Source organism: Acipenser ruthenus, chromosome 36, assembly GCF_902713425.1.
Source record: "Acipenser ruthenus chromosome 36, fAciRut3.2 maternal haplotype, whole genome shotgun sequence".
Lineage (NCBI taxonomy): Eukaryota > Metazoa > Chordata > Actinopteri > Acipenseriformes > Acipenseridae > Acipenser > Acipenser ruthenus.
In genome coordinates, this window is record NC_081224.1 from 10,579,478 (window position 1) to 10,593,009 (window position 13,532).

Below are 13,532 nucleotides of genomic sequence, written 5' to 3' on the forward strand. Positions count from 1 at the left end.
TTAATCAGTTTCATTGGATGTGGTACATTATTTCCACTTTGATTTGATTCTTTTTTTTAATTAAAACTATATATATATATATATATATTATATTATGTATTACCAATATTTTAATTAATAACATAGCAAAACAGCGAGGCAAGTGATTAAAAAGACATTTTTTAAAAAAAGGAGGGGGGCGCTTTTGTTTTCTTAAAAAAAAAAACATGAAAAAAACGTGTTCAGATACTAAGGGTTGGTCTTGTGTAACTAAATCAAAGCAAATCTCGCTTCCTCAGCAGAATGCTTTACCTTGACCTTTTGGCCTTTGTCTCCAGCCTCGCCCCCCCCCCCCCCCTCTCCCCCCTCTCCCCCCTCTCCCCCCCTTAAATATCTGCATCGCTGGGGCGTTTTGTTGTTTTGCAAGGATTGATTATCCAATAGGGGGACTGATCAGGAGGAGCCGGCGTGATCAGCTACCTGAGCAGAAGCTTTATCAGAGTCATTTTAAACGCACGTTCCAGTTTTGGAAGTGGAGGAAGAACCGGTGATAAAGAACGAGTCGTTTTAAAAAAAAAATAGAAAAAACATCGCTTTTAGTTACCTTTCGCTTTATTTTAACGATAACAAAACAAGACGCTGTAACCTTTTTTAAACCTGTAGGTACACTTTTAGAGTTTGCATTGTTGTTGTTTTAGTGTTAATGCGTTTTTTTTTTATCTGTGAGTTTAAACTGTTTGAAAACTTTTAAAAATATATTGACTATCGTCATTCGGTTAGCTGTTTGAAATTTTCGTTTATTTAAAAAAAAAAAAAAAAACATAGTCCGTAAGTTTAGGATCTATCCTCGCGTGGGGCTGAAAACGCGTGTTTTTGTGTGTGTTTTTTTTAGCTTTCTCTCCACTCTCGAAATGATAACGTTTAAAACGTACCCTTATCCGCAGCAAATCGGCCGGGGTTTAATCAAATAGCAGTTGCAGATATTTTAAAGTTTTCCGACCGTTCCAAAGTTTGTGAGACTTTTAATTTAACACCGAGCGCAAAACAAACCACACGAGCCGGGAGGCGCCTGAGCGGAGACTGGACTGCTGACCCGAAGCGACCCGACAGACTGCGCTTCTTTACACAGACCCGTCCACTCTCATTCGAGGTAAACGCATGTCCACCCATTACACATTCAAACTACCTTTGCTTTAACTGTGTAGTTTCCTACTGTAAATATTCTGGGATATGCAGTCTATATCTGTCAACTATCAATACTTGCCCGCTTTTAATGGTTTCATATTTAAAAAATGGTCCATTATCTCTGATACAAATGTCATTAATTCCCTGAACTAATGCAGCGTGAATATACACGTGTTTTTGGATCAATATTACGTGTCCCGAAGCTATAAATGCTTCTTCAAGTCAACGCAATGGTTTCCTTTTTGTAATTAACCCTTAAAACACCAGGCGTACCAATACTGGAGACCATTGCCCTAACAAAAACAAAATAATGACACGCCAGCGTGCAGTTTGGGGAGGTTTGCGTTAAACCCGCTGATAACCGCACTGTAGCCTGTATCACGAGGTCAAGGAGTACGATTTCCATGCTGTAAATAATACTTCACTTGACAGTGTTGGATAGATTTTAACCAAATGTGCTCCAGGCCCAAGATGTGACCCTGATTTAGTGTTTTTGTGTGATGGAAATAAGACTCCCATTACACAGCAGTTTGATCCCTTCCTGGTTTTACTGGGAGTTTAATAAGACACACCTGGGCTTGTTACCTGTACAGTGCGGCTAATCGAGCTCCTAGTAAAACCTGGAATGGGTGAAACTGCTGTGCAACAGGAGTCTTATTTCCATCCCTGTGCTGTGTTTGTGATGGTGGTAGCCCTGGCGCTGTAATAGTTAAAGCTGTAGCTGTTTCTAAAGGTAGCAGTTCTGTTATGAGGCACTGTCTCTTTAAATAGAATTGAGGTTTCAAAATAGTTTGCATTCCACTGCCAGTGGAACAGAGCTGTGAATAGTTTCCACACGCCCGTGTCATAGTCATGGCAACTTTTATTCATGCAGCCGACACTGAAATATTGGAGATTTTAAAACGTTGGCTGCCGCTGCGCACAGCATTATGGGTAGAGCGATGCTGTCATGTCACGATAGGCATTGCTGTCGCTAGGCAGAATCGCAACATGTCTCGCGAGACGCGTTGTGATTTCAGCACAGATTCAGTGAAATGGGGAGAGGATGTATACATGCCAGCTATAAAAAACACTTCCTCTTCAGTCAAGCACCGTTGGGTTAACTACATGAGCTGTGTCGTGCTTTTGGTGTGAAGACAGAAACGACGCAGACCTCTCTTACGATATAAGAACATCAGAAAGTTTACAAACGAGAGGAGGCTCCATTCAGCCCATCTTGCTCGTTTGGTTGTTAGTAGCTTATGGATCCCAGAATCTCATCAAGCAGCTTCTTGAAGGATCCCAGGGTGTCAGCTTCAACAACATTACTTGGGAGTTGGTTCTAGACCCTCACAATTCTCTGTGTAAAAAAGTGCCTCCTATTTTCTGTTCTGAATGCCCCTTTATCTAATCTCCATTTGTGACCCCTGGTCCTTGTTTCTTTTCTCAGGTCAAAAAAGTCCCCTGGGTCGACATTGTCTATACCTTTTAGGATTTTGAATGTTTGAATCAGATCACCGCGTAGTCTTCTTTGTTCAAGACTGAATAGATTCAATTCTTTTAGCCTGTCTGCATACGACATGCCTTTTAAACCCGGGATAATTCTGGTCGCTCTTCTTTGCACTCTTTTTAGAGCAGCAATATCCTTTTTGTAACGAGGTGACCAGAACTGAACGCTATTCTAGGTGAGGTCTTACTAATGCATTGTAAAGTTTTAACATTACGTGATCTGTCATTGTATAGAAAGTCTCAAGGTTCAATATGAGGAGTACAAGCACTTAGAAATATTTCAGCACATCTTATGCTTGTTTTGTAGGAAGTCCCAAGCCTTCATTTTTTGTGACTTTTACCATTTTTTAGTTTTTAGTTTGTCAGGCATTTTACTATCAACATTTACACAGGAGGCTGTGTGGTCCAGTGGTTAAAGAAAAGGGCTTGTAACCAGGAGGTCCCCGGTTCAAATCCCACCTCAGCCACTGACTCATTGTGTGACCCTGAGCAAGTCACTTAACCTCCTTGTGCTCCGTCTTTCGGGTGAGACGTAGTTGTAAGTGACTCTGCAGCTGATGCATAGTTCACACACCCTAGTCTCTGTAAGTCGCCTTGGATAAAGGTGTCTGCTAAATAAATAATAATAATAATAATAATAATAATAATAAAAATAATAATAATAATAATAATACTGTGAAAACCGTACATGCATAAAGAAAACATTTCTCTCATCATACGTTTGAGAATCAGCCCTCAAAACTTTCCTTTCGACTAAGTAGTGTGTCAGTGAGGTACGTTTTTTACATAGGAGGACACAAAGCAGTTTCTTCATGTATTCTTTCATACGTTCATGCAGCAGGGGGCGTCAAAGTTCAACTACGCAACCATTAGGGGAGTAGTGAAAACAACACAAACGCTAATACTGTTGCATTACGATCGCTTATCTAAAGTGCTGTTCTTGCGATCTTGACCCTATAGAACACAGGGTTATCGCCACGGTGACCCAACGGAACCCTGTTTCAACCTTTTGGGTCGAGCGGTCAGTGTTTCAGAAGTACAGGTGTGCTTTAACACACTCGCACCCCGTGACTGGGAACTGCTTCCTGCGTCGATCTTGCAGGGAATCCACATGCGTTTTCCAGACGTCTCTCAAACTCCTCGTGGAAAACATGTCTGGTGTAGAGAGGAGCAGACGGGTTAGTGTGGCCTGTGGGGATGGTTGACTTTACTGCTGGTAGACAGTATTGCTCATGGGTCTGTGAGGTTTAGTCACGTACTGTGGAGAGAGGAGGGGGGAGGGTATTAAGAGCTTTGGGGGAAGTAAGTCACTTTCTGGTACATTTTTAAACAGTAATGCTTTGTTTAAATTGGACACTATTATTATTATTATTATTATTTATTTCTTAGCAGACGCCCTTATCCAGGGCGACTTATTGTTACAAGATATCACATTATACATTATTTCACATTATACAGATATCACATTATTTTTACATACAATTCCCCATTTATACAGTTGGGTTTTTACTGGAAGCAATCTAGGTAAAGTACCTTGCTCAAGGGTACAACAGCAGTGTCCCCCACGGGGGATTGAACCCACAACCCTCCGGTCAAGAGTCCAGAGCCCTAACCACTACTCCTCACTGCTGCCCTATGTCAGAATCCCCTTTATTAAGGCTACAGAAAAATAAGAAAAATTCTTATTTAAAAACTAGGGAGGCAGATGAGGAGGAGGATGAGGATGATGAGAATAATGATGAAGAGGAGGATGAGAATGATGATGATAAGGATGATGATGAGGATAATGAGAAGGAGGTACATTTGGAGTAAGACTGTGAAGAGGTTTAACTGTACCTGGCTACAATACATTTGCTAAGCAGCTGTCCTTGACTGAAGGTTGAAGTCAGTGTGGGAGTCCACTTTAATTTCACTTTTGTTCTCGGATTTGCAGGTGCATTTAAGTTTACTGCCTGAAGCGTTACTGATGAAACACGGCCAATTTTTTTTTTTTGTTCTCCCTCAAAACAAAACAAAAAAAGAAACACACAAACTCCTCCTCAGTAAAAGCAGTCCCGTGCTGATCGCGAGCTGGTTTCACAGCAGCTTGAGTCACCGTCCTGTCTGTTAGACCGCTCGCTCCGCCCAGCTGCCTGGGCTCAACCTTTGACAGAGTCAGTTCTGCTTTTTATCAGATGATAAAGCGCGCTGTGTGCGAGCGAGGGAGCTGTCAACAGGAAGGGCAGGAGGGGGACTTTTCTGAGCAGCAGTAGTGAAAGAACAAACAGGACTGCAGAAGTAAGTTGCTTTTTCATTTAGTCGTTTTTCATTTTGACTTCAGTGTTTTTGCCTTTTCCTGTATCTTGGTAAATGTGAACGATGTATTTGAATGGTCATTTTATTTGAAGCTCTTAGTGAAGATAATGCATCCAGCTCTCCTTCCAGATACCTGCATTGCAAACACGTCAGTTACAGGACAGGTACTCAATGTGTCTGGCTACTGGGAGTTTGAGTTTGAGAAAGGAAAAATGTAGTCCAATTAGGATTACAGGACTACATCCCCCAGAATGCCTCGGGGCCAGGATGGGAAACACCTGTCTCTAATGGAATGAGGGACCCCTGCCTGTGGTTAAGCAGGTTAGAAATACTGACGAGTGTGTGCGTGAAGGGCGAGGCCTGTGTGTTCAGACAGGGAGGAATGCATTGAATACTTCTGTTTGTACAAGGGTTGGGTTTTGGTTACTGGTAAATGGCTTAGCCGTCCAGTTTATAGCTACTGGTATTCACAGTGTAGTGAGATATATAAGATTTACTGGAATTTGTTTTAACTCTGTGTAGTCCTTTTTAAACAGAGTCATCAGGGTTAGATCAAAAGTGTTGTATAGCAGACCCCGATATCGATGTGATCCAGCCTTGAAAACCTCTCTGTGTCACATTTGTAACAGATGGCTGTAAACGACACTGTTCAATTATTCAAACCCTAGTCCAGGGTGCGGTGTGAGACGCACACTGTTTTTTTCCCCCACTCCCTCAAGGTCAGAGCGACCAGCCTCTCTGACCTCTTGACCGTGGTTTGGTCCTATTTAGTTGCCTGACCTCCTGAATTGTCCAGTCAACACTATTCCTTTTGGTATCTCGCACAACAGAGGAGTGCCGTGTGCAGAAGATAAGAAATGTGAAGCAAGCCTTTGCATGCGAAGCGCTTCGGGATTAGAATGAGCAAACGCTCGGGAGCACTTCGTTTCACTAAAGACTGTGTTTTGTAATATTTGCATGTGTGCGTGTGTGCCTGCTGCTTTTATATTGCGAGTGATGTGTAGTAGGACAGGTTTAACTGGATCGCGTGGGGCTCCCTCGTAAACGACATTGAAAAAGCAAGGGCTGGACTCGAATCGCAAAACAAGCATTTCAAAGACCAACGTCTCTCCGTTCAAGAGCAAGCCGTGCAGCCGAGAGGTCAGTACCAGATACCTTTTGAGATACTGCTTTCATATTTGCAGGGTTCTGTACGCATGCTGTATGGAAAACATGTAGATCACAACCCGAACGCCCCGAGTTATTGGCTTAATATTTGGTACGGAGCTGTGTTCTATGATTCTTTTGGTCGAGTGCTGTTACCTGTGGTGTTCTCTATCCAGGGTTGCTTGCACCATTATGTATTATTATTATTTATTTCTTAGCAGACGCCCTTATCCAGGGCGACTTACAATTGTTACAAGATATCACATTATTTTTTACATACAATTACCCGTTTATACAGTTGGGTTTTTACTGGAGCAATCTAGGTAACATACCTTGCTCAAGGGTACAGCAGCAGTGTCCCCCCACCTGGGATTAAACCCACAACCCTCCGGTCAAGAGTCCAGAGACCTAACCACTACTCCACACTGCTGCCCTACATTAAGGCCTGCAGGTTTCTGAACGTCCGTTTCTCCCAATCAACCCATACGATCTCGTACATGAAACGAGCTGCATGGGGCTGGAATAACTGAAACGGTTCAGGAAACGCTTAAACATCAGGTCCAACCGCAAAACCAGACTGCTTCCTTAAAATGAGACGTTTCCTGCCTCCTGGTTTTACTGCATGCATTGAAACTGCTGCGTGCGTTCTGTCCTGTGCAGAGCACCACAGCTCTTGAGTAATAATAACAAAAACAAGTCATGTGGAGTTTGTTTTCTATAAAGCTGATTCTGCAAGTTAGGGGGTTTAATGAAGTATTTTTATACTATTAAAAATAAATTATAGTGCCCAATTACTTTACCCGTCTGAATTTGTTCCTCCAATTTTAGAAGGTCCCATCACATTCCCCACAACCGCTCAGGAGAACTGCAGGTCCGTGGCCGTCCTGCGATCTGACCATCATCCGTCTCTTTACATCCAGGAACTTGGCAAAGGTCCACGAGCTGCAGGCCTCCTAAAGGCCGGCCCTGCAGGTGTCCGCTCTGAGGTCACCGGGCGGCTGGCCGGTAGGGTTCGCTGTAGCGCGATCAGGAGAAACAGACCCTGCCGGTTTTGTTTCCCTAACCCGCGGGAACACCAGAACCAATTTCTTATCCCAGTCTTTATCACAGCAGTGTTTTGTAGTAACAGTTTGTTGTATGTTTGTTCTTTTGAATGTTTTGACAAGGTAAAACTGTAATTTTTTTTACCAGAGGCACTGGAACATTCTACATGTGTGGCATTTCAAAAACAAAACAAACGGGCCTGTGTTGGAATAAAGCCTGGGGCTGTAGTGATCCGTCCCTGGGGTTGATCCTGCCCCCAGGAGACCAGGACAATGGCTGTTGTACCAGCGGGGAGGCCCCATTGTTCTGTTGCTGATGGGCAATGCAGATGTGTGAACCCAGGTCTCTGTGTTAATCCACCAGTCACCAACCTGGGAAAGACCAGTAACAAAGCTATGGAATGGGTTACCTAGTCATGTTGCTGAAAGAGACTCTTCTTCACACAGAGAGTGGTGAGGGGATGGAATGGGTTACCTAGTCATGTTGCTGAAGGAGACTCTTCTTCACACAGAGAGTGGTGAGGAGATGGAATGGGTTACCTAGTCATGTTGCTGAAGGAGACTCTTCTTCACACAGAGAGTGGTGAGGAGATGGAATGGGTTACCTAGTCATGTTGCTGAAGGAGACTCTTCTTCACACAGAGAGTGGGGAGGGGATGGAATGGGTCACCTAGTCATGTTGCTGAAGGAGACACTTCTTCACACAGAGAGTGGGGAGGGGATGGAATGGGTTACCTAGTCATGTTGCTGAAGGAGACTCTTCTTCACACAGAGAGTGGTGAGGGGATGGAATGGGTTACCTAGTCATGTTGCTGAAGGAGACTCTTCTTCACACAGAGAGTGGTGAGGGGATGGAATGGGTTACCTAGTCATGTTGCTGAAGGAGACTCTTCTTCACACAGAGAGTGGGGAGGGGATGGAATGGGTTGCCACGCTCTTTCTCTCCGTCTGTATCACCCATTTGGTGTTTGACCGGAGTGTAACATTTACCAGTTGATCTGGTGTTGGTCCCGAGTCCTCTGACGTGCTGTCTCGTTCTGTCTACTCAGATGGTGCGCAGGGAGCTCCAGCTTGCTGTGTTGCTGTCGGCACTTCCCATGATGCTCTGCTTCCCTAAACCGTCCCTGGATCTTGACCACCGTAAGTTTGTTTTGTGAGACGCACAGCAAACCTCCAAAGAGCCGATTGCATGGGGGGGGGGGATTTTACAGAAGCTCAGAACAGTGGTTTTTCAATACTGGGGGAGTACTGGGAGAAATCTCACTGTGTCGGGATCACGATGTGAAAGTAGTTTACTTCCTTTTCTTAGAAATATAGTTCAATACCATTAATTACATATTTAACATCACATACACCTTGAACACACAGGTGTATTGTATTCTAGTATATTTGTTTTCTGTATAAATTAACTAATAATTCATAATCTGTACTCCAGTTCATTATAATTGGCATTTGTAGAATTCATAACCAGTGATTATACAAATAAATGATTGAGCTATATTATTTGTTTATTTAGCAGACGCCTTTATCCAAGGCGACTTACAGAGACTAGGGTGTGTGAACTATGCATCAGCTGCAGAGTCACTTACAATTACGTCTCACCCGAAAGACGGAGCACAAGGAGGTTAAGCGACTTGCTCAGGGTCACACAATGAGTCAGTGGCTGAGGTGGGATTTGAACCGGGGACCTCCTGGTTACAAGCCCTTTTCTTTAACCACTGGACCACACAGCCTCATATATAGTGTTGGTCGTGCTGCAAGGCGAGGGGTACAGTGTGTGTGAATCACGTCTATGTTTGGCAGCAGTTGGTCCATCGCTCTGCGCTGCAGGGCTCTCCTCGCCTCTCTGATCCGGTTTAGTGACGGCCCGTTCCTTCTCTCAGGTAACAGGTCCTCTATCCGGTTTCTAGCGCTGGGGGACTGGGGGGGGCTCCCGTACCCCCCATACCTCACGCCCATCGAAAAGGCGACGGCCCGGGAGATGGGCAGGGTCGCAGAGTCCATGGGGGCTGACTTCGTCCTGGCTCTCGGAGACAACTTCTACTACAGCGGCGTGCACAGCGCTCATGACAAGAGATTCAAGGTGAGGAGCCCCCGTCTGGCGGGGCTTGAAACTCCCTCCCCCTGCACGCAGTCCTGGCCTTCAGAACCACCTTTACTTCAGAAAGGGGGCTTGATGTTAAACTGTTCCTCCCTTATAGCTGCCACTCCTGTTCGTAAACCTACAGGCGTTGCTCATCGATGCTGCGATGAGAGGCGAGATCGAGTCATTCAGAGCAGATTGAACTGATTTGTTCAAACGCATGGCAGCTGGTTGGTAAAGTAGCGTTCTGAACCCAGGGCTGGGTGCAGGGCTGGTGCCAGTTTCAAGCCCTGTGTTTTCTACAGTGGTTCAGGAATTATCAAGTGGTCCCAGCTGTAGATATTATCATGATCACCAGTTGTGTCTTTTACATAATTCTAGAAAATACCAACTCATTTATTATTTATTATTTATTTCTTAGCAGACGCCCTTATCCAGGGCGACTTACAATTGTTACAAGATATCACATTATTTTTACATACAATTACCCTTTTATACAGTTGTGTTTTTACTGGAGCAATCTAGGTAAAGTACCTTGCTCAAGGGTACAGCAGCAGTGTCCCCCACCTGGGATTGAACCCACGACCCTCCGGTCAGGAGTCCAGAGCCCTAACCCCTACTCCACACTGCTGCCCCGATGTTTATTGCCATCACATGAAGACCTCGGTCTTTGTTGGACTCTCTCCAGGGCCACAATGTCCCTTTGTTGTCGTGGGGACCCGAACTGGACACACCATGCAGTCTCACATAATACAACCTCATCCTCGCCTCCTTAAACCCCTACTTTTGTCAATATACCCAAGCATTATTATTTTTTGTGCCGCTGCTCAGATTGATGTTAGTTTTATTTTTGTGTGTGTGTGTGTGATGTGGGACAGTGCTTTGTACTGTTTTGGAAAACCCCGCTGCTTCACAAATTTGCCAGATCTTCTCGTTTCTCTTGCACTTCCCCCATTGTGGTATAAACACCATGACTGCGTGTTTGTGTTGGAATAGATGCTGGAAAATGAACTGTCAGGTTATGTAGACGTCCTGACTGATCACTAATGGTTGTCATGGAGATTACCGGAATACAACTCAAAGTTCCGTCCGTTTCGATAAGGGTGTTTTTTTGTATTGTTTCAAAGCACTTTCCCTGGTTTAAAGAAAAAAGTAAATTGAAATAACTCTGAGCACTCCAAGTACTTTTTATGATTAGAAATATCCAAACCAGGTAAAAGGATAGTGTGAAATGAGATGTCTGCTCCCTGTGCTGACCCTGCGTGCATGTCTGTCCTGCTAGGAGACGTTTGAGCACGTCTTCACTGCAGACTCTCTGGAGGACCTGCCCTGGTACGTCCTGGCTGGAAACCACGACCACTCGGGGAATGTGTCGGCTCAGATCGCATACAGCAAGCTGTCCAAGAGATGGTGAGACCTGACACGCACGCACGCACGCACGCACGCACGCACGCACGCACACACACACTGCACATCTTACAGCAAGCTGTCCAAGAGATGGTGAGACCTGACACGCACGCACGCACGCACGCACGCACGCACACACACACACACACTGCACATCTTACAGCAAGCTGTCCAAGAGATGGTGAGACCTGACACGCACACACTCGCTGCACATCTTACTGTACCTTTTAAAAAAGGGCACCTAGAAACCAAATCTAAATGGAAGAGCACAATAGATAATTCTGATATTTTCATGTGTGTCCCTGGTTAGCTAGCTACAAGAGCCCCCAGAATAGGGCCCCAGGGTGATCAATTGAGCAATGAATATTTCATTTGAGGCGTGCAAACTAAAAGCCACGGTGATCACTAACTCAGTGATCGTCCCGCCTGTGTTTATTTTGTGTGCTGTGCAGTAATAGGAGCAGCAGCCCTAGTCGCACCACGCTCTTTGAGTAGTGACGCAGGCGAGCGAGTCCTTATCGGCGGATGCTGCTGTTTCTACAGGAACTTCCCCAGCTATTTCTACGACCTTCACTTCAGAGTGCCGGGCTCCAACGCCACCCTGACCGTCCTCATGCTGGACACCGTCCTGCTGTGCGGAAACTCGGACGACTTCTCCGACGAGAGGCCCCGGGGCCCCCTGAGCGAGTCCGGCGCGTCCCTTCAGCTCCAGTGGCTCTCGGAGCAGCTCGAGGGCTCCCGCGCCGACTTCCTGCTGGTGGCCGGTCACTACCCTGTGTGGTCAGTGGCAGAGCACGGCCCCACCCACTGCCTGCTGGACAAACTGAGGCCCCTGCTCTTGAAACACAAGGTCACGGCCTACCTGTGCGGCCACGACCACAACCTGCAGGTAAGTTAGGGAGGCTAAACCCCTCGTCGAGCGACGGAGACCCCTACAGGGAGCTCAGAGCAGACCAGGCTGGCCTTTAACCTCCCAGAAGCTGGAAGCTTGTCGCTGTAGAGCTCCTGGGTGTGGGATCGGAGGTTGCCCGCTTTTGTGGGGAGTCGCTGCGGTGAGGGAACGAAATTGGCCATTCTAAATTAGGGGGGGTGAAAAAAAAAGAGGGGGGGTAAAATAATTATGCTTAAATCTCCAGATGTCATCTTGAATGGTGCAGCACAGTATACAGTGTTCCAGCTAGTTCAAATGTCTAGTTTCCTCTGCATGATATCGTTTCGATATCTGTTCGTACAAACTAATGCATCACGGGGTCGTTTTTGCCACCAGATCTGAGCAGCGTTTTCATTTGATGTACAAATGTTTGCCCCAGCGCTGGAATAAAACTATAGGCTGGAGGATTCCGATTTTAAAATCTTGAGATTTTTTTTGAATCCCGCAGTGGCTGAAGCGTGTGCCTGTCTTCTCCTCCCTGCAGTATATTCAGGAGTCTGGGGTCGGCTACGTGGTCAGTGGAGCTGGGAACTTCTTGGAACACTCCCTGAAGCACAAGGGTGACATTCCGGAAGACTCCCTCAAGTTCTTCTACGCCGAACACTCCTCGCTGGGGGGCTTCGCCCACGTGGAGGTCACCCGACAGGAAATGGCCGTGACCTTCATCACAGCCATGGGGAAATCCCTGTACCGCACCACGCTGCCTCGCCGCAGCGCCCCCTAGAGCAAGGAGGAGCACACTGTCCGGAATGACATGACCCCTCCTAATATTTTATATGTAGCTTGAAAATTTTTAATGTTGATTCTATTTCTGTTCGTCCAGAGTTGTGTTGTACCTGTATTGGGTCAGTTTTCACCCAATAGATGTCTCTAAACTGGTCTAAAAAAATCATCCTTGCACAAACTCCAATTCTTTTACTTGCAGGACAAATATCAGAAATGCTAAAAGAAATATTTTGACCGGATTTCTTCAGTGACCAAACATTAAGTGTTTTTTTGGGGTGGGGTGGGGAACCCTGTGCAGTAAACGATATAGTTTCTTGTTCAGTTCTACAGAACTGAATATAGTGGTGCTGGCATGTTAGCAGTTCTTTCACTAGACCTGCTAGAGACAGGAGTTGAGGGTAAGAGTGGAACACTTTTGCCCCGAGGGGTGACGGTGGGCAGTAATGGGTTTTATCTAGCCAAGGAGGAACTCTTCCACTGTAAGGTCAAAGCTGCGGTCGCGATCTGTTTTGACTGCTGACTGCTAGAGTGATTATTGGCTGGTTTGTGGTCAGTAGCACAACTATTGTTGGTCACATGACTCCGTAGTAGCCAATGGGGTTACGAAGGTCTGCTAGTTGACGTCTATAGATGAAAAATGAACCGTACGGAAATTGGTGTTTCTGTTTTGTTTTGTTTTTTACTTCCTTTTGCATTGTGCAGGATTTCATGTTTTCAGAGAAACTGGAAGAAGCAAATTTTCACAAGCTTTGAATTAATCAAGTTATAAAATCAGTGACCTGTTTTACACTGTATAACTAGATGAATACCTACATATATATATGGTAAAGTTAAATCTATCCCAGCACACTGTTAATTTAGTAGAAAAGGCTCATTTTAATCCCACAAAAGATACATAGTTTTATTTTCTATGAAGATGGCAGAGCCTGCAAGTCCTCCAGTCCTCCCTTTTCAATAGGGGGTGCTGTGAGAAACCACCGACGGGGAAGTCTGCCTTTTAAGATATTTATCCTAACATTTTAAATCTGATAAACTACTTGCTGTAATCCTATTTTGCATGTTTATTGTTTTCAAAGGGTTGAATTAAAAGTATATATAACACAATTTAACAATTCTGTGCATGTTGCATGTTTTTTAAAAGGGCTGAATATATACCGAGCAGCAAAAGAAACGTATCACTTACTAGATGTGATTGAAAAATGACAAACTGTTTTCGAGCAGGTGCAGTGACTTTTTATCATGCTCATTA

The 13,532-nt window shown here is 45.0% G+C and overlaps 1 protein-coding gene across 4 annotated transcripts; it reads left to right on the forward strand.

Annotated features, from left to right (window-relative positions):
* Positions 1-396: 396 nt before the first annotated feature.
* LOC131706609 (tartrate-resistant acid phosphatase type 5-like) lies at positions 397-13,395 on the forward strand. 4 transcript variants are annotated; one of them, XM_059008011.1, is made up of 6 exons: positions 397-1,129; positions 8,186-8,276; positions 9,020-9,219; positions 10,502-10,629; positions 11,170-11,515; positions 12,042-13,395. In XM_059008011.1, the coding sequence occupies exons 2-6, from the start codon at positions 8,186-8,188 to the stop codon at positions 12,279-12,281; spliced, it is 1,005 nt and encodes a 334-aa protein (XP_058863994.1). In that variant the 5' UTR covers positions 397-1,129; the 3' UTR covers positions 12,282-13,395. The 4 variants fall into 4 exon arrangements, with proteins under 4 accessions (XP_058863994.1, XP_058863995.1, XP_058863997.1 ...); XM_059008012.1 differs by lacking the exon at positions 397-1,129 and adding an exon at positions 4,808-4,929; XM_059008014.1 differs by lacking the exon at positions 397-1,129 and adding an exon at positions 5,247-5,268.
* Positions 13,396-13,532: the final 137 nt, after the last annotated feature.